At 35.9% G+C, this 17,924-nt stretch overlaps 4 protein-coding genes and 1 pseudogene across 4 annotated transcripts; 4 read left to right on the top strand and 1 right to left on the bottom strand.

Annotated features, from left to right (window-relative positions):
• The first annotated feature begins 5,354 nt into the window (after nt 1-5,354).
• Nucleotides 5,355-6,238, top strand: LOC121752014. Its single transcript, XM_042146879.1, has one exon. The coding sequence runs from the start codon at nt 5,464-5,466 to the stop codon at nt 6,073-6,075; it is 612 nt and encodes a 203-aa protein (XP_042002813.1). The 5' UTR covers nt 5,355-5,463; the 3' UTR covers nt 6,076-6,238.
• Nucleotides 6,239-6,377: 139 nt separating this feature from the next.
• Nucleotides 6,378-10,785, bottom strand: LOC121751761. Its single transcript, XM_042146553.1, has 6 exons — nt 10,781-10,785; nt 10,529-10,587; nt 10,412-10,448; nt 10,252-10,323; nt 9,839-10,163; nt 6,378-9,765 (listed from the first exon to the last, which is right to left on the bottom strand). Exons 1-6 carry the CDS (start codon nt 10,783-10,785, stop codon nt 9,388-9,390), a joined length of 876 nt encoding a protein of 291 aa, XP_042002487.1. The 3' UTR covers nt 6,378-9,387.
• Nucleotides 10,786-10,893: 108 nt separating this feature from the next.
• On the top strand, nt 10,894-12,834 carry LOC121751760 (CHD3-type chromatin-remodeling factor PICKLE-like). The gene is made up of 5 exons (XM_042146552.1): nt 10,894-10,906; nt 11,413-11,834; nt 11,978-12,104; nt 12,197-12,270; nt 12,362-12,834. The coding sequence occupies exons 1-5, from the start codon at nt 10,894-10,896 to the stop codon at nt 12,644-12,646; spliced, it is 921 nt and encodes a 306-aa protein (XP_042002486.1). The 3' UTR covers nt 12,647-12,834.
• Nucleotides 12,835-13,543: 709 nt separating this feature from the next.
• LOC121750317 (Golgi SNAP receptor complex member 1-1-like) lies at nt 13,544-16,261 on the top strand. Its single transcript, XM_042144834.1, has 5 exons — nt 13,544-13,794; nt 14,165-14,395; nt 14,779-14,946; nt 15,588-15,701; nt 15,821-16,261. The coding sequence occupies exons 1-5, from the start codon at nt 13,756-13,758 to the stop codon at nt 15,938-15,940; spliced, it is 672 nt and encodes a 223-aa protein (XP_042000768.1). The 5' UTR covers nt 13,544-13,755; the 3' UTR covers nt 15,941-16,261.
• A 605-nt stretch (nt 16,262-16,866) lies between these two features.
• On the top strand, nt 16,867-17,847 carry LOC121751759 (annotated as a pseudogene).
• The last annotated feature ends 77 nt before the right edge of the window (nt 17,848-17,924 follow it).

The following is a 17,924-nucleotide window of genomic DNA, read 5'->3' as shown; positions in this document are numbered from 1 at the left end:
AGTAGTAGTAAAATTGTAGATTTACATAGATGGATAAGGAGTGAATTAACAAGATATACCAAACTATATCTAGAGATATTTGATCTTATTTTAAATAAATATTAAACAGGCCCATATTTGTATAGGGTGGTATATCAGAGAAAACGTGGTTGTCACATTTAATTAGAAAGCAAAAGTCCAACTACAATGAAAGCAATTTCTATGAAAGAGCGCTTTTAAATATTTTGGATAATTATCGTAAAAAATTGGACAATACTCCTTAATAATTATATAAATAAATTTGTTTTCGGATACTATGATATTATAGTTTTTTGTAGTCCAGTTTAAGAAAATACTACTCCAGTATTTAAAGAATACTTTTTTCCTCAAACTACAATTTATAGTTTTAATAGTGGTGGTACAAATTGCATTAGTTTTAATGTACATTGATAACATTGGATAGTGATTGTAATATTAGTCGAGGTTGAAATTGGAGAAATAGATAGAAAGAAAAGTTATCGGCTGTATTTATTATTATATAGTAATGCCGAATCAGCATCGAGTAACTTTATTTGATTTTATTTGATTTGATTATTCCATCTATTATGTATATACTTATCTCAATGATAAAGTTTACATATATAAGAGTGCAGCCTACGTGAAAGAGACGACTCTCATAAATAGAGAGATAGAGTCAAATATCATTGTTACAAATTTTATCACTTTATAAATGGAGATAGGAGTCTAACGATTACTTCTTCATTTTCATTAGTATTTTTTATTCATCCACTAAGTTCATGTCATAATTCCGAAATATTCAACATAGTTAAAATATCTTTCTCTCTTTTATTATTATGTCTCATACTTTGTTATTTCTTCAATTATCTTTTCAATTACTATTTCACGCAATTTATACTGTCTCTCCACTTAATTTACTTAACATTCATTCATTACTTAACATCTCTACTACTAGTAAAGATGATCAAAGCGAAAACATATATCCACAGCCTACATCACCAAAGCGAAAACATAATATTATTTCAAGATTAAGTATCTTATTTAAAGAAACAATATTAATATTCAATTTTATTTGAATTCATCAAACTGAAAATGATAATATGTGTAAAACGGACTTATCACAAATTTACACGTACTCCACCACTCTATTTATATGATTTGCATCCCCACTAATATTATCGAGGTGAAGACAAAATTAATAGCTTGTGTCACAAAATGATTGGACCTAATTGAAGCAGACATACACGATGAAAATTTCATTTTTTTCACACCCAATTCCACATATATGTAATGACCCATTCTCAATAAAAACAGATAACTTTCCATCTGATTTTTCTATTGTCAATTTCATTAATATCATTTTGTCAATAAAAACGATAATACTTTGAAAATAGTGTCAAATAAGATGAGATGGCATTCAATAATTTGTTGACAATTTGAGTAGAAAGATTGCAAAAACTAAACTAGCAATTATTGAACTACTACTAACTTGCATTTCACCAAATATTTATTACTCACACCATCTTTTCTTCTCACTCACTTAACAAAATCACCAATGAAAAATCGAAGCAAAATACAATTTTACTCATCCCCTTCAAATGAAATAATACAAACCACCACTACTCTACATTTGACAATTACAATTAATTTAATTTTTTAACTTTCGACCTAAAATGTACTAATTCATTAATCATCATCATTCTACATTTGGAAATTTCAAAAACTTATCCAAAGTACTACACGAAATGCGCCTAACAATTTCAAATAGAATCGATGTATTATTAAAAATAGTGTCTTAAACATGGTAGGCCATAGTGTTTTTAGGTGCTATATAACGTCAACTTCCTCATCTCATTTCGGATAACATCAACTTGTTGGTAACTTGGTATCAATTTGCATTTTATTCATGTAAAAAAAAAGAAGAAGAAGAAGAGGAAGTAGTGAACATGAGTTTAATAAAACAATCGACAAAATTTTTCCATAAAATAAAATATCACGTCTAACATCAAATGTAAAAACCAACTACATACAAGTCCTAAACAGGTCGATGAACATTCTCCATAAAACCAAAAGCACGAAAACATTATTCAAATTAAAATCACTAACAAAACCAAGACGAAAGAGTAAACACAAATCATGCCAACAAATCAATACAATTTGGGACTCACTACTCAGCATGTCTCATATATAACTAAGCATAGAAAATAAAACATACTCATTTAGTCATGTTCATTATGCTAGTAACCCCCTGCTTTAGATTTATACTATAGTACTTTCGATATTCAAAAAATTTATACTATTGTATTCAAAAAATTTATTTTTGATATTTAACTATATTTTGTCATCAATCGTGGTATTTGAAATATTAATCTTGATTACTTTCTAAAGTATAGTAATATTTTCTTAGGGTATTTTTTTCCTTCAAGTTTTATTTGCAGCGTAATTCTTGTTTTGAAAATATTACTAAAATTAGCAAAGAGGTGATTCATTGTTGGATTATTTCAAAATATGTTTCGAATTTTTGAAACATTTTGCATGTCAACTTAGATTAGTCCAAATCTCCTCCAAAAAATACTGTGTCATTAATTAATTATCATGCCTTTCTTAATGAGAAATTGCGACTCACGAAAGTAAGATTGTGCAACTAGTTATATAAACGGATGGTGCAAGTAAGAGTTGTTTTAGACGACTATTTTGATATGAATTATTTTGTCCTTATATATTCTCCAAAGGATGGAGAATGTCACTAACTTCTCAACTCTCCCAACCAATACAATATATTTCAATTTAATATTTTATCTGATACTATTAAAAGAGAGATTTTCAATTTTCCAATTGATCCCATTTAGTTTAGACTTTAGATTAAGCTTCTCGACTATTAACTTTGTTTTCTACAAGCATCCACAATGGTGGTGGCTCACAAAGCTAGCTTATCACGCTATAAGAGAGAGGTCATCGTCCCGAGCTACAACTGCACTCATGATTCTTCAGTTAAAAATATTGTCACTCGTGAGTGGGTTGCACTTGCATATACTATATCGGCCAATCACAATGTGAGCGCAAAACACAAGATATATATGCGATATGATAAGTTGTTTGTGTTAGAATATAACAAACTATTGTATATTGGTAAATTCAAGAAAATTTCTATTTATGCAAGATAAATTATACTCCCTCCGTCCCCGATTAATTGTCACTATTTGACCGGACACGGGTTTTAAGAAATGTAAAGAAAAGTTGGTTGAAAAAGTTAGTGGAACGTGAGATCCACTTTTTTATATTGATTTTATAATGAAATATGAGTGAAGTGAGTTAATGGAATGTGAGACCTACTTACCATTTATGGAAAAAATGAAGTGTGACAATTATTGAGGGACAGACTGAAATGGAAAAAAGCGACAATTAATAGAGGATAGAAGGAGTATTTCGATTAGTGCATTTAGATTGACATATTGTCATAAAAAATAAAACAACTTCCTCTTAGATTGAAAAACTCCTCAAAACCACTAAGCATCGATAAATTTGTTGAAGTTTCGAAAATCGAGCAAACAATACTTCTAAAATGTGAATTGCAGCGTAAACAAGTTTAGAGAGAATGTATTGAAAAGAATACATATGCTAAAAATCATAAAAGGTCTCGCCATTTTTACACCTTTTAAAGCTAATGACGGTTCAACAACTGAAAAGACCAAAAATTATAACAGACGAAGTGTCAAAAGTTATGTCATCAATTCAATTCATACACTTTATACTGTAATATAAATTTCAAAGTGAAATCATTTTGTCCATTCGGAAAAGAATAGACAAACAATGAGATAATATTAAAAAGAGTAAAGGCCAAAATTGGTCCTGAACATATAGTCATTTTACGATTTTGGTCCTAAACATTATCTTTTGGATTTTTTGGTCCTGCACATATGGACATTTGATCATTTTGGTCCTGCACATATGAAAATTTGATCATTTTGGTCCCCCGTCAACATTTTCGTTAAAAACTAACGGTCAACATTATCTTTTGGATTTTTTGGTCCTGCACATATGTATATTTGATCATTTTGGTCCTGCACATATGGAATTTTGATCATTTTGGTCCTCCGTCAACATTTTCGTTAAAAACTAACGGTCAACGGCCGATTTTTGACTAAAACAGTGGGTTGGGTCGGATCGTGTTTGGGTCGGGTTTGGGTTACACGTTAAGAAAAAAAATAATTATTTTTTATTAATTAAAAAATTATAAAACTTTAATTTTTAGTTATTTTTGTTGATTAAAAATATTATAACGACTAAAACATGATGTTATTATACGATTTAAACATGATATTACACAATAAAATAAAAAATTACCAAATTAAAATAATCATTTTTTAATCAAAATAATAAAATTAAAGTATATTAATATTAAATCTATATAATAAAATTAAATAATTAAAAAATTATTTTTAATAAAATCTAAGCATAATATTTTCTTCAAATTCATGAAAAAATTAATTAAAAAATACTATACTTTAATTTTATTAATTAAAAATATTAATTAATTTTTTAAGAATATTATGCTTAGATTTTAACGAAAATATTATGCTTAGATTTTAAGAAAATATTATTTTTTTCTTAACGTATAACCCAAACCCGACCCAAACACGACCCGACCCAACCCATTGTTTTAGTCAAAAATCGGCCGTTGACCGTTAGTTTTTAACGAAAATGTTGACGGAGGACCAAAATGATCAAAATTCCATATGTGCAGGACCAAAATGATCAAATGTCCATATGTGCAGGACCAAAAAATCCAAAAGATAATGTTGATCGTTAGTTTTTAACGGAAATATTGACGGAGGACCAAAATGATCAAATGTCCATATGTGCAGGACCAAAAAATCCAAAAGATAATGTTTAGGACCAAAATCGTAAAATGACTATATGTTCAGGACCAATTTTAACATTTACTCTATTAAAAATCATTTCGAATTTTTACAATCGAATAAAGCAAATTCACCCTTTTTTAGGATTATCCTAAAAATCAAACCTTAAACTTATGTAGTTATATTTTGCATCTCGATTTGCGAGCCGTAAATCAACCCTACAAAAATACGCGGCGGCTAGGCCGTAATGGTCGAAGCATTTCGTTGCTTAAAACGACTCCAGCTCGTGTCGTTTCTACATACTAATATCGCTTCGCAGCCGTTGGATGAGATTCCCGCGATGACATTTACTTTGATGCTGGACCCCACCTCTAGACCAAACTTTGCCCTCCTTTTCCCCATACTACCCCTCTCCTTGCCTCACAGTTACGGAAATGCCATCGCCTTCCCCAACTATATATCACCCCATTGACACCAGCTAGGTTTGCCAAACTGAAGAGCCACAGCGCACTTTAGAAAAATACCACTAAAATATTCCCTCTCTCCTCTCTCTCTCTCTAGAAACAATACCTTTATTCGAGAGGAAACAAGGGAAAAGGACAAACCTATGGCTACGTCTTCTAGAAGGTCGAGCGCCCCGGTTATGGCGGGGCACCGCGCCACCGCCGCCCACCGGAATTCCTCGTTCATGACGTCGGATTCGTCACCGTTCGCCTCGTCCAGCTACTATTCGTCGTCTCCTTCAGCAGGTTTCTTCAACCAGCGCCGTGCGGCGTCGCCGACGCGCGTCAACCTCCACGGCCTGTCTCCGCCGCCTCCGTCTCGGTCCGTTCGCTTCTCGATCGACGGATCTATATCTCCGCGGCGCTCGATCGCGGCGCCGCCGCCGCGGAACCAGGTCGTGCAGAGGAGTGGCGGGAATATTCAGAAGAGGACGTGCCTGTGCTCGCCGACGAATCATCCAGGTTCGTTTCGATGCGCTTTGCACAAAAACAGCGGTGGTGGTAATCAATCGATTTCCTACTCTCCGAATCGGTTGAACATGAGGCGATCTGCGATGACGAATTCTCTGGTGCGGATCGGCACCGTGGAGGGAGATCTGGTGAAGCGAGCCCTAGCGGCTTTGATTCGCCCGTCCTCGCACCAGCAGCGTCGCCGAGCTGATTTCCGGCCGCGGCAGAGCCGTCTCTCGGCCATGTCCAGCGCCGATGACATCTGACGGAGCAAGCCGAATATGCAGGCAGGTTGGTTATACTCGAAAATCACCAGTCGCTTACGATCCGCGGCGGCGACACCTGAGCAATTTTTGGAACAGGGAAGCTGATGTTTGTGTTGGTTGTACATATGATTTCCAAATGAAGAACGTATTGGATTTGAAACTAGAGCACTCTCGATCTAATTAAAAATGAATCCAATCGAATTTCACATAGCAAAGAGGATGAAACTATAATTTGAATCTAAATCCAAGGATCAAGATGTTTGCGTGATGATTTAGTGTGATGCTGGTTGAAATTATCACCAATTCCGTTACGTGTATCGTATCGTTTCCGTGAATCCGTTCGTCCGTTTCATCGTTCGTATGAGGTAAGTTCCGTTCGTTTGTTTCAATATTTCATTATTTGTTACTGTTATTAATTTTTAATGTTAATTTTTCAACTGTGTTGAGATCTGAGGAGTGTTGCGTGCAAGTATTGGGGGAGTGATTATCGTGGAACTCGAAGTTAGAGGCTATGGATGATTTTGTGACTATTTTTTTCACCTCAGCTTTGGGAGATGGAAATTACTAAAAATAGAATTCTGTTGATTTTACGGAAGTTGATGCCGGTGGATTGGACAGTATATTTCGAAAGTTACTGCGGGGAGACCACAGTAAAATCCAACATAAAATATTCTCGATTTAAATAAAATAAAAATATACAAAATGAGATCATCACTTTTGAAGAGAAGAAAATGATGGTAATATAGTACTCCTATTTACTGGAGTAAGTATAGAAAGAATGCTAAATTTTTGCTTCAAGAATCAAAATAAAAAAAATAGAATTACAAGTATTCCATAAAAGCTATACTATAAAAAAAAGTAAAAAGGGAGGGAAGAAAAAAAGTAGATCAGTTTGGAAGCGGAAATGATTGCCAGCTGGACATTTGGAAGTAATGTTGACATACTGTGAATGAATTACTATCTGAAATTTAACATAAATATATAAACAGTAAAACATAAACAAAAATAAAAATAGTATTAAATACAGAAAAAGAAAAAACTTTAATGAATACTCCTATTTACGAATTTGGACGTGGTTAAGGTCTAGAGGCAGCTGGACATGACATGGTTGGATGTGGGCCAATTGGAGAGGCCATAAATACCCATTATGAATATAGACAACACATATGCATACTTTTTATTTACACATTCACAAAATTTAGTGGTTTCAGTGAAATAGGGAGTATATGATATGTGTTGGATAACAGAATTATCCAGTTGGCACACATCTCTAAGCAATGAATACTAAACAAATATTTTTTTCGTCTCTAGCTAATTGGGGAGAAGAGTAATTTAATGAGTGATAATGTGATATTCATATGTTCCAAGTGATTTAAATCATTTATTTTGGATAAGTAATTTTAAAATTTTATTTTAAAAGTTAAAATGAAGAGAGAATATAATGTTTTGTTCGAAAAGTTATATTGTCCACTTTTATCATATCAATCAACTCTATTAATTGATCACTTTTATTTTTTTTTACCATAGATGATTAGTAGATTACATATTTCTCTAACTCATTTTACTCACATTTTTTATAAAATTAAGAAGTATACTATTTTATTAATTTTTTCAATTTATTTTCTTTACGTTCCTTAAAACCGCATCAAAACTAAAGTGAACAATTACAGGGGCGAAAGGAGTATAACTTAACTCTCTTAGGATGAAGAAAGTAATGCTCTCTATGTTCCATTTTAAACGAAATATTTCTTACTATTTGATAATACTAGTATAAAGTTTTGCTATATAAATTAAGTGAGCAGAGTAAAAGTGAGTAAAAGTATGAATGTAGATAAAATATAGAATAATATTTGTATTTTAAAAAAATGTGTCATTATGAATGAAACGTGTCAAGAAAAAAATGTTATCATCGGGACGGAGAGGGTGATTGAGTGAATTTCTAAAATTGAAATATTAGGTAGTAGTACAAATTGTTGGGGTCGTGTGTTTCATCAATTTTGTTTGGAATAAATATTTGGGTTAATGGTGGTAGGAAGAGAAATCAGAATTTCACTAGCAATATATTTATTGGTTATTTAATATTTCGTGGCGGTTTGTTCGTTTTGACATTTATCTTCACATGTAGTTCCTTTTTTTTTGGTAAAGCATGTAGTTCCTTTTTAATTGTTCCTTATGTAGTTTAGGTTTATAATTATAGTCAAACTCAATTATATCAATTTGGATGGGTTTAACATGTAATTTGGTGCCTAAATTGATTATTTCTGGGAGTGGAGAAAAAATGCACACCTAAAGATTCTGCTCACATTTGTTTTTCTTCAAGTAAATAGGATATTTAATTCCGAATATAGAGAAAATTGTAAATCCATATAGAATTAATGTGACAATGAAAATTTAATATTAATAGTCATGTGTCGCCTTTTTCGGACAGAAGCCACGGTAACGGTTAATATTAATGTGACAATTGAAAACGGGAAATAGTAAACTCAATAATTGTAACGAAATGAATAAGAAAAAACTGCAAAAAATGGGCTCAACTTGTCACAAAATCCCACAATCACCTAGTGCAGTTTATAATATATTCATCTGTCCGCAATTGCGTATCATATGAAATTATTTAGTATTATTATTAATTTTCAATACCAACTTGCTCGAATTGAATTAATAATCAAAATATCAAGCCTTCATTATTGAATATTTAATTCAATAGTATTAGTTATTAAAATGGGGTAAATATTGTTTTTGGGTGTTATATCCAACATTAGCCAGCTCATTCAGCATATATAATTGGCATTATAAAATGTAGAGATAAGGATACAAGAATAGAAATGGGTGGCTTGTGTTTTGGCTTTGTAGACCTAAATTTGATTCGATTCCGAACATTTTTTTATATAATTAATAAATCTAAGTGTAAAACAATAATTATGTTTCTACAATATAGAATTATTTTATAATTAATGCTTCAACCCGTCATTTTAACACGATATTATAAATTTTCAATATGTTCTCATGATCTCATCTGATGTTTTGTACTTAAAAGGCAGATTATCCCATGGTGACAAATTATGGCCTCCTATGCGTCTTAATTTATACAATAAAAAAACGTAATATCAACTAAAGTGTATTTTTCGTCTAACACACAAGACTTAATTATCTCTAAATTTGAGAGCGTTTGACAATTGAAAACTATTAACATAACTTGTGATGTACTAATACAAATATATATCTACACCTAAAACAACAGTGCAAATGAAGTTATGCTACAAATGAAGCCAAAATCATCAATTGAAGCACCAATGCATGGCCCCTCAAAACCTAAGCATGCTTGTCTTCATCGAAACCCGGTGCTCCTTGAGGCGCGTGTGCCTTTGTATAAACACGGTGGCGCCTCTCCCTTCCGTATATGACCCAAAACAGCAGAGACAGCATGACCGCGAGGGCAACCATCACGAGCCCGACATAGATCCACTTGCTATACCTACGCAGTCCGGGACAGTGATAGGCCTCTATGGCCGAGAACGTATCCCTCACAAAACTACAGTCTTGGACATTAGCCAAGAAAGGACCATACTTAAACAAGCCATAGCTCACATTCACACTAGCAGCCATCTGCGTGTGCATGGCCGGCGTCAGACGGCCCTGTGTCGTGCATATCCCGTTCGACGATGTTTGGCAGACGTAACCACCTAACACCTGCATTGTTGGTAAAGTTTCAATCTTTTAATCTATTGATCCCAAAATAAGGCTAAAACAGAGTTTTGGTTACCTCAGTGGCATTGCTGAGGTTGGTCTCACCGGGTGCACAAGCACGGCTGGTGAGGTTGGGATTGAACGGATTGCACACGTTTGGCACGGGAGGGCCTGATTGGTTGAAGTACAACGGGAGGAAGTTGGGGACGTTGTTGGCGTTGGAGATGTTGGAGATGACCGTGTTCATCAATGTGACGAGCTGTGATGATACTTCCTTGCTCTTGGTCAAGGTCTCTTGGGCGGTGGCGTTGTCCACGCAAGGCAGGATGTCGTCGAGAGCTGTATGGGCAGTCGGGTTCTGGACCCACTGGTTCATTGCTACGCATGTATCCCCTGTCACGCTGAAATTAGAAACCAAGTGAGATGATGCAGTGCAAATTAGTTGGCTCGGCTCGTTGTGGATAGGAGAATCGGATAGTTTATACATACTTGTGCAGAAGAAGAAAGATCCCGCATAGTATGAATGTCCCGGTCACAAGAATCCATCCCGTGACCACCAATCTGCAACGATAACGAAACATTAGGCGTATATTGAACTACACTATGAGGGAAGCAAGAACGTACGAAGAAAAAGGCAATTCAGACTTACAGGTAAACAAGAACCTGCATTCCAAAGATTGAAAACACTGAAAAGAAACAATCCCGGAATAAGATCAGAGACGACAAGGTGAAAAGTACGCGAATGTTAACAAGTTCAAGAAAGTACCGAATCCAAGAAACGTTAGAAGAAGCATAACGGCGGAGAGTATGATAAGAGCCAGTCTCCTGCAAGAAAACAGAGCATTCACTATCTATAGCTATTCAAATTAGGAACACTATCTCTCATCAGGGACAAAGTAAGTTATGTATCTTGGATAAGTAATATTAATGACTTGTTTTAAGTTCCAGTATTCAGTAAAACATACCCTTGGTCTATCTTGTTTTATTGGATATGGAGGGAAAGAATGCTTCTGTCTACTGCATGTCTTATCTAGTTTATTCTTTACTTAGAAACAATTAGGTGGATAACCTTTAGCCTGCCTTATGTGATCTGATAAAGTTATTGTTTTTTCTCTCTCCTTAATTTTCCCGATGGAAACTGCAGGTGCATGTTAAATGTGCTGGAACTTGTTTGATCTTTGTTTTAATATATATATTTTGGTTTACAGTTAAAGGTGTTATCAGATGGCTCAGGCTCTAGTGTTTTCAAGGATGATATCATATCCCGCTATCCAGGATTGAAAGGAGGGAGAGTTTGGAAGGATCACCATGATAAGTTGCTTTTGCGAGCAGTAATGAAGTATAGTATCTGTTTACCCTTCCTTGAGATTTTTGTCTATCATATGAAAATATAGCCCATGAGGCAATTTTCAGGAATGTTTAACCAAAAGAATAAATCGTCCAAATGAAATTAACATAATCAATAAAACAAAAATCCAACTCACACAAGCTTGCATGAGAACCCAAAGCAGACTGGGATGAGAGGATATGTGATTGGATATGTGATGCAGTTTTGTATTGTACTTGATTAAGTAACCCTGATTCGATATAATTTTATCATCGAATATCAGGCATGGTTATGGAAGATGGCAAGCAATTGTTGATGACAAGGACTTGAGAATACAAGAAGTGATTTGTCAGGAGTTGAACCTTCCATTTATAAATACACCTGCCCCAGGAGCTACTCAAGTGCAGAATGCTATGGGGACTTCTCAGGCCCAGGCCTCTGCTTCTGGAGTTCCCCCGCCTCAAGTTTCCAACCCGGGAATTTCTCAGTCAACAAATGGTATGGTGTGAACTCAGAACATGCTGAAGCACCTGGAAATGAGGCAAAAGGGACTACTGCTGGGAGCGAAGCTACTCCTGAGATTGCGCATGGAGCTACTGATACTACATCCCGGTCACAACTTTTCCAAGACCAGTCCATGCTGTACCATTTCCGGGAGATGCAGAGAAGACAAGTTGAATTTATCAAGAAGAGGGTTCTGCTTCTAGAAAAAGGTCTCAACGCAGAGCTGCAGAGAGCTTATTATGTAAGTCCTTTTTAATGTTCCTCTAATTTGGTAGCTGTAAGGAGTGGAAAATGCTCTGGTTCTGAAAAATCATCCGATTCTGGTTTGGTTGTTGTTAGACCTGACATTATAATATTCTCTAAATTAAGGGTGATTTCTCGCAGGCTGATGAGAAACCAAACGGAGTTCCAAACGAAGAGACACCACGCAAGGTCAAAGAAACAGAAACTCCTTGTTCCGAGGCATTTGATACCAAAATGATTGATCCATTGCCAGAAGTTGAAATAATATGTAAGTGATTTAAATCCCATCCACAAGAATACTAATTAATACAAAAATTTTCGAGTTCCAGTCATTCTTAATTTGGGGTGGGGTGAATGCAGCTTCTACAGAAATCTCGGAATGTGCTTGTGACACTACACAGGAGCGCTTGGCCATGGCTAGGCTCTTCAATGAGGTAAACCAACAGTAAAGAAGGAAGTTTCTGAATAAACAGTGAGCAAGACGTATATAACCTGGTATGCACGTTTTGTTTTGTTTTGTTGCAGATGACCATGATATTGAAAGATAACGTGCTCGATTCGGGTGAAGCAAGTTCTGAGTCGAGGAAAAAGCTCAAAGAAATGAGCGAAGAAATAACCCAAATACTGAGAGTAGTAGATGGTAGCCAGGCGATGGACGTCGATCAAAGTAATGCTGGTGCTGATGCCGAAGCAGTAGAATCAATTGGTAATGGAAATGCTGGTGCTGATGCCGAAGCAGTAGAATCAATTGGTAATGGATCTGACCATGTAGAAACGGAGGAGAAATCGAACCCTCAGGCTACTCACTGACTGACTATTTAGGATTTTGTATGTACAACTAAAATACATTTTTGTCTGTCTGTTTGTCTGTAATATTTGACTACAGTTTAGGTGGTAAAGACTACAATTCTCAAATTTCGTCTATATAATTTCGACGGTGTAGTAGAGGCCACATTTTTTTAATTTGGTGTTAATTTGATGTTTTTCTTTATGTACAAGAGCTGATATGATCAAGGCTGCTTTTTTTGGCAATGGAATTTGCTGCGATTGGGAAGATGAATGTTGCAAAAATTGTGTTTTAATTTGTTGGTGTAGTAATAAATTGGTTTGATGAATTAAACGAAGTTGAGATTTATGAGTTTTTTGCTCTTCTTTTATCACAAAATCAATCTTAGATAATCCTGTGCCAATCCAATCAAATTAATTGGTCTAGTCAATCAAATTAATAAAAAAAGTAAATATTGGAGAGTTTTGGATCAATTTAACCAAATTCATTGGTCTCATATTTTGGGTAATTTTGGACCAATTATATCGCAATCTCAGATATTCTCAAGATATTAGCTACTTCCTCCATTGTATCGGTACATGTCCTTTATATCATCTACCATATTTAATAAGTTGGTCGTATATTCTATTAATTCATTATACTTATATTTTATTATGAAAATAATACATGAAATTCATATTCAATTATCTTTCCCCTCAACGTTTCTTCATACTATATTTTTCACTCAAATTGAGACGATAAAAGTATTTTTTTTATTCATAGTTAAATTATACTACGAATTACTAGTATTTAACATTTCACTTTTTATTTTTATTTAATATACTCCGGAGTATTAAATTACACTGCAAAAAATTATTTTTTAATATTTTTACTGCTCGAAGCAGTGTAAATTGCTAAGAAAATAAAAAGGGTTGAATTAGAGTTCAAGAAGGGAGAGAGAGGGGGGCGAACCGGCGTAGAGTGGTGGCCGTAGCAGCGGTAGTGGTTGACAATTCGCTCACGCTCAAACAAACACCCATTTCCTTCATTTTCACGTTTATCCTCTTCCCAAACCTGGATTTTGACCTTTCTCCACTTCAATTCCCCTCCTGCAATACAATTCATCAGCCACACATCTGAATTCTGACTCAGAATGGATCCTCCCGCCTCTTGGGACTCCTTGCGCAAACAGGTATCTATCTCAATTCTTTTTGACTATTTTCTCCTCCTTCGTCGCAATTTCATTTAATCCACTAGAATCTAGATTTTAGGGCTACAATCGGCATGATCAGATTTGTGATGTTTAGTGGTGGACTGGTGGTTCCTACATAGCCTAGTCTGCAAATGTACAATTCAATTACGATTTGCGGATATCATCTTTAATGACTGCCGCTTTGCTCACTCTTATCAATTGTGATGACTCCTCCGCTGCATTGTGAATATTATTATCATTTTGTGCGATTCGATTCTGGATCTAATTCTTCATATACTATTTAGCTGCATCATCGATTTCACTTTGTTTGATATATGGTTGTTTCTGTCCTGTGCTTGCGTCTAAACAGGCGAGGAAACTTGAAACTCAGCTGGATGAACAGATGCACTTGTATCGCAAGTTAGTCTCAACAAAGGTTGAATCATGTAACGATAATGATTTGGAGTCTGGAATCGATCATCTCCTGAAACAGCTTCAGCAAGTTAATGTCCAAATGCAAGCGTGGGTTTCATCTGGTGGATCAGAGATCTTTTCTCATACATTGACACGACATCAGGAAATCCTTCAGGATCTTACTCAGGTTTGCAATTGTCTTGTCATCTCAGTGTTTAAGAATGCGTTCTGTGTGTATGGCTTGGCTTGGCTTGGCTTTGAATTGTGAGGTTGCTCTTCTGGAGCTAAGCTATCAGTCTGAATTTCTATGCTATGTTCCAGATGAAGATTTTTTGCATAATAATCTTGTAGAAGTAGTGACATAAGACGGTGTGGATAATGTTGTAAAGTGTAAACCTAAAACCTCGCCTGTATAATTCTTTGATCTTGGCATTTCTGAGCTGTTCATTTAAATTTTGTATGTTCATTACTCTTATTCAGTATTGTCTTGTGTTTTTTAGCTTCTTCATCTTTCATATGGCTGATTAAGAATTCCATGTTGCTTAAAGTGCCTTTTTTTTGGTTCCATAGGAGTTCAAGCGACTTCATTCCATTCATAGAGCTAAAAAAGAGCATGCATCACTTCTTGAGGATTTTAGGGAGTTTGACCGTTCAAGATTAGACCTTGAAGAAGTTGGTGGTTCTTATGATCAAGCTCTTCTCAAGGAACGTGCTTCTCTCCATAGAAATTCCAGCCAGGTAATGGGTAGCCTTGTCTATGTAGTGCTATAGGTGAAATGATGTTGGCCTCATGAGTCATGAACTGCCACCAAAAGAATACGAAGATTATGGGAACCGATTTTTCTTTGTTGCATCTGAAAAAGCTACTGGGTTGGCTTTGGGGGACACTACATGTTTGCCTGATGGCAAGATATAGACCTTAAAAATTACTCATGCTATATTGCTAGGCATATCGTAAGGGTAATGTGGAGGTCCTGTTTACGCCAAAGAATACAAAATGTGATTACACATCGTATTAGACAGGCATGGTTGCTTGGTAATGAAGAACTCTGAAGGTACTGATAAAGTGAGAGAGCATTATCTGATGATGTGTATATCATACAAATACCTGCTTTGATTCACAATATTACCATGCGAGCTTATCTTGGTTAGCATGAGCCTTAATAACTGGATAAGTTGGCCGAATGGAAACTGGGTGCATGTAGTTCTCAAATTACATTATTCGGATTCCAATTAAGATATTAGATACTAGTATTTCATAATATGATGCCAAATCATGTAAAAGATGTTCATAATCCAAATTCTGAATTGGTAGGTTACAATATGTATATGGATCTGTATTTGTTTTTTCTCCGAGTTAACTCTTCGTTTTCCTGTAGGTGGACTCTGTGATATCTCAAGCTCAAGAAACATTGAAGTCCCTAGTCTTCCAGCGCTCCACATTTGGGGGCATTAATTCGAAGCTTAGTAATGTGGGAAGCCATCTTCCAACGGTAAGTAAAACAACTAAATGTGGCTATCCAGCAAAAATCACACTGCACACTTGAAATGATAAAAATCCCAGATATGCTGGACATAAAATGAAAGACCAAGCTTTCTTGATATTGTGCAGGTGAATAACATTCTCTCATCAATAAAGAAGAAAAAGTCCATGGACACCATCATACTCTCCTTAGTTGCATCTGTGTGCACGTTTTTAATTTTAATTTTAATTTACTGGTGGACCAAGTAAGTGGGAGTTTTGCATCGACTCGGAGCGGTTTTGGGTTGATCTGGAGCTGAGAATATTGTTGTACATATCTTCTTGGCATGCTCTGGATCTATTGTTTGGTCACACACATGTGAGATTGAAATTGTAATGGTGTCCCCATGGTGATAATATTTGGTACCCTGTTAAAAACTTGGGTCATCATCTAAAGATTAAGAAAATTTGCGATTGTGTGTATGTATGTTTAATCTGTAGCACAACATGATAGGAATGAGTATCTATAGGCGTCCAATTCCTAGTCCTTAAAAATCATATACTATTTTGGTACATTCCTAGTGCCGATCAGTTCTTGTTCACTGAATTGCGGTTGGGTTTACATCTTGCTTGAGATTTTTTTAAGTTCCCAAGCCTCGTCGATTTTTGGGCCTTTGGTCTTGTTCCTATTGGTTACGCATACAAAACTATAATTAATCTCTTAATTTAACACTAGTGGCTAATGATAATAACGAAACGATTTGATTAATTGGTTACATTGTAGTATTAATCCTTAATTACTACTGTTAACTACTCTATTTTGACTGTTCTTGTAAAGATGCTTCATTTTTTAAAATGAAATCATTATTTTATTCTTTCTCTACTCTACTGAAATTGATTTTTTAATTATAAAATGCATAATAGTATTATTATTTCTAAATTTACATTAAAATCATGCAATAGTAACTAATTATGAGCAAATTACATTTAAATCGTAACATTATCTTGTGACAGCATAAAATAGAAGTATCACACAGAAGTGAAGTGTACTCGTTTCTATTGCCCTCCTTCCATTTTACTTGTCGATCTGCTTTGCTGAAAACGGTACATCTCTCCAGCTCTTTCTACTCGATCTCTTATTTCCGGCCACTCTTACTGTTTGCATTTGCAAAACTGATCAGTCACATCAACTTCGACTGATCTCTAAAACCACACAAGCCCGACCTTCTCATCTTCAACTTCCTCCAGCCGTGGGCCCCTCCGCTGGCCGAGGCCATGAACATCCCATCTGTCATATTCATCTCCAGCAGCTCTGTCATGACCAGTTTCATGTTCCACCACTTCAACGACCCGGACGCTGCGAGAACATCAGGTTCCGTGCCTACGAGTCTCGTTTCATGGACGAGCTGCTGGCCAACGCCAGGGACTGTAAGGAGAGGGAAAAGGGCTCTGCGGGAGTTCACATGTCTTGGGAGATCGTCCTCATCAAGGGGTCCAGAGAGATCGAAGGGAGATACATCGAGTATGCGTATCGTTTGACTGGGAAGAGGTTTGTCCCAGTTGTTCAGGAGCCTGATCACAAGCTCTCATTAGAGCTGTTGTCTTGGCTGGATCAGAAAGAGGCGAAATCGACTGTTTTCGTCTCATTTGGGAGCGAGTACTTCCTTAGCAAGGAGGACATGGAAGGGATTGCTCATGGTTTGCTACAATCCAAAGCTAACTTCATTTGGGTTGTCAGGTTTTCGGAAACTCATGAGGTGGTTCTCAAAGAGAAGCTTCCGGAAGGATTTCTTGACAAGGTTGGGGATAGGGCGAAGATTGTACAAGGCTGGGCCCCACAGACAAGGATCCTAGTGCATCCAAATGTGGGAGGCTTTGTGAGCCATTGTGGTTGGAACTCTGTGATGGAGAGCTTCAAGTTTGGGGTTCCTATCATCGCGGTGCCAATGCATCTGGACCAGCCCATCAACGCTAGGCTAGTCGAAGAGATAGGTGCGGGGGAGGAGGTGCTGAGAGACGGAGATGGGAGGCTGAATGCTGAGACAGTTGCTGCGGTGATCAATCGTGTCGTGGTGGAAGATGGTGTGAGGGCGAATGTGGATGAGGTTAAGATGAAGCTCGCGTTGAAGGGCGATGAGGAGATCGATGAAGTTGCTCGAGAACTCATAAGGAGTTGATCAACTAATATACTTCTTCTATGTTTGAGTTTTTAGTAAAGTATGGTAGTAGCTTATAATTTTTGCTTAATTGTGTT

Source organism: Salvia splendens, chromosome 10 (assembly GCF_004379255.2).
Source record: "Salvia splendens isolate huo1 chromosome 10, SspV2, whole genome shotgun sequence".
Taxonomy (NCBI): domain Eukaryota; kingdom Viridiplantae; phylum Streptophyta; class Magnoliopsida; order Lamiales; family Lamiaceae; genus Salvia; species Salvia splendens.
This window is presented reverse-complemented; position numbering and strand designations above follow the sequence as displayed.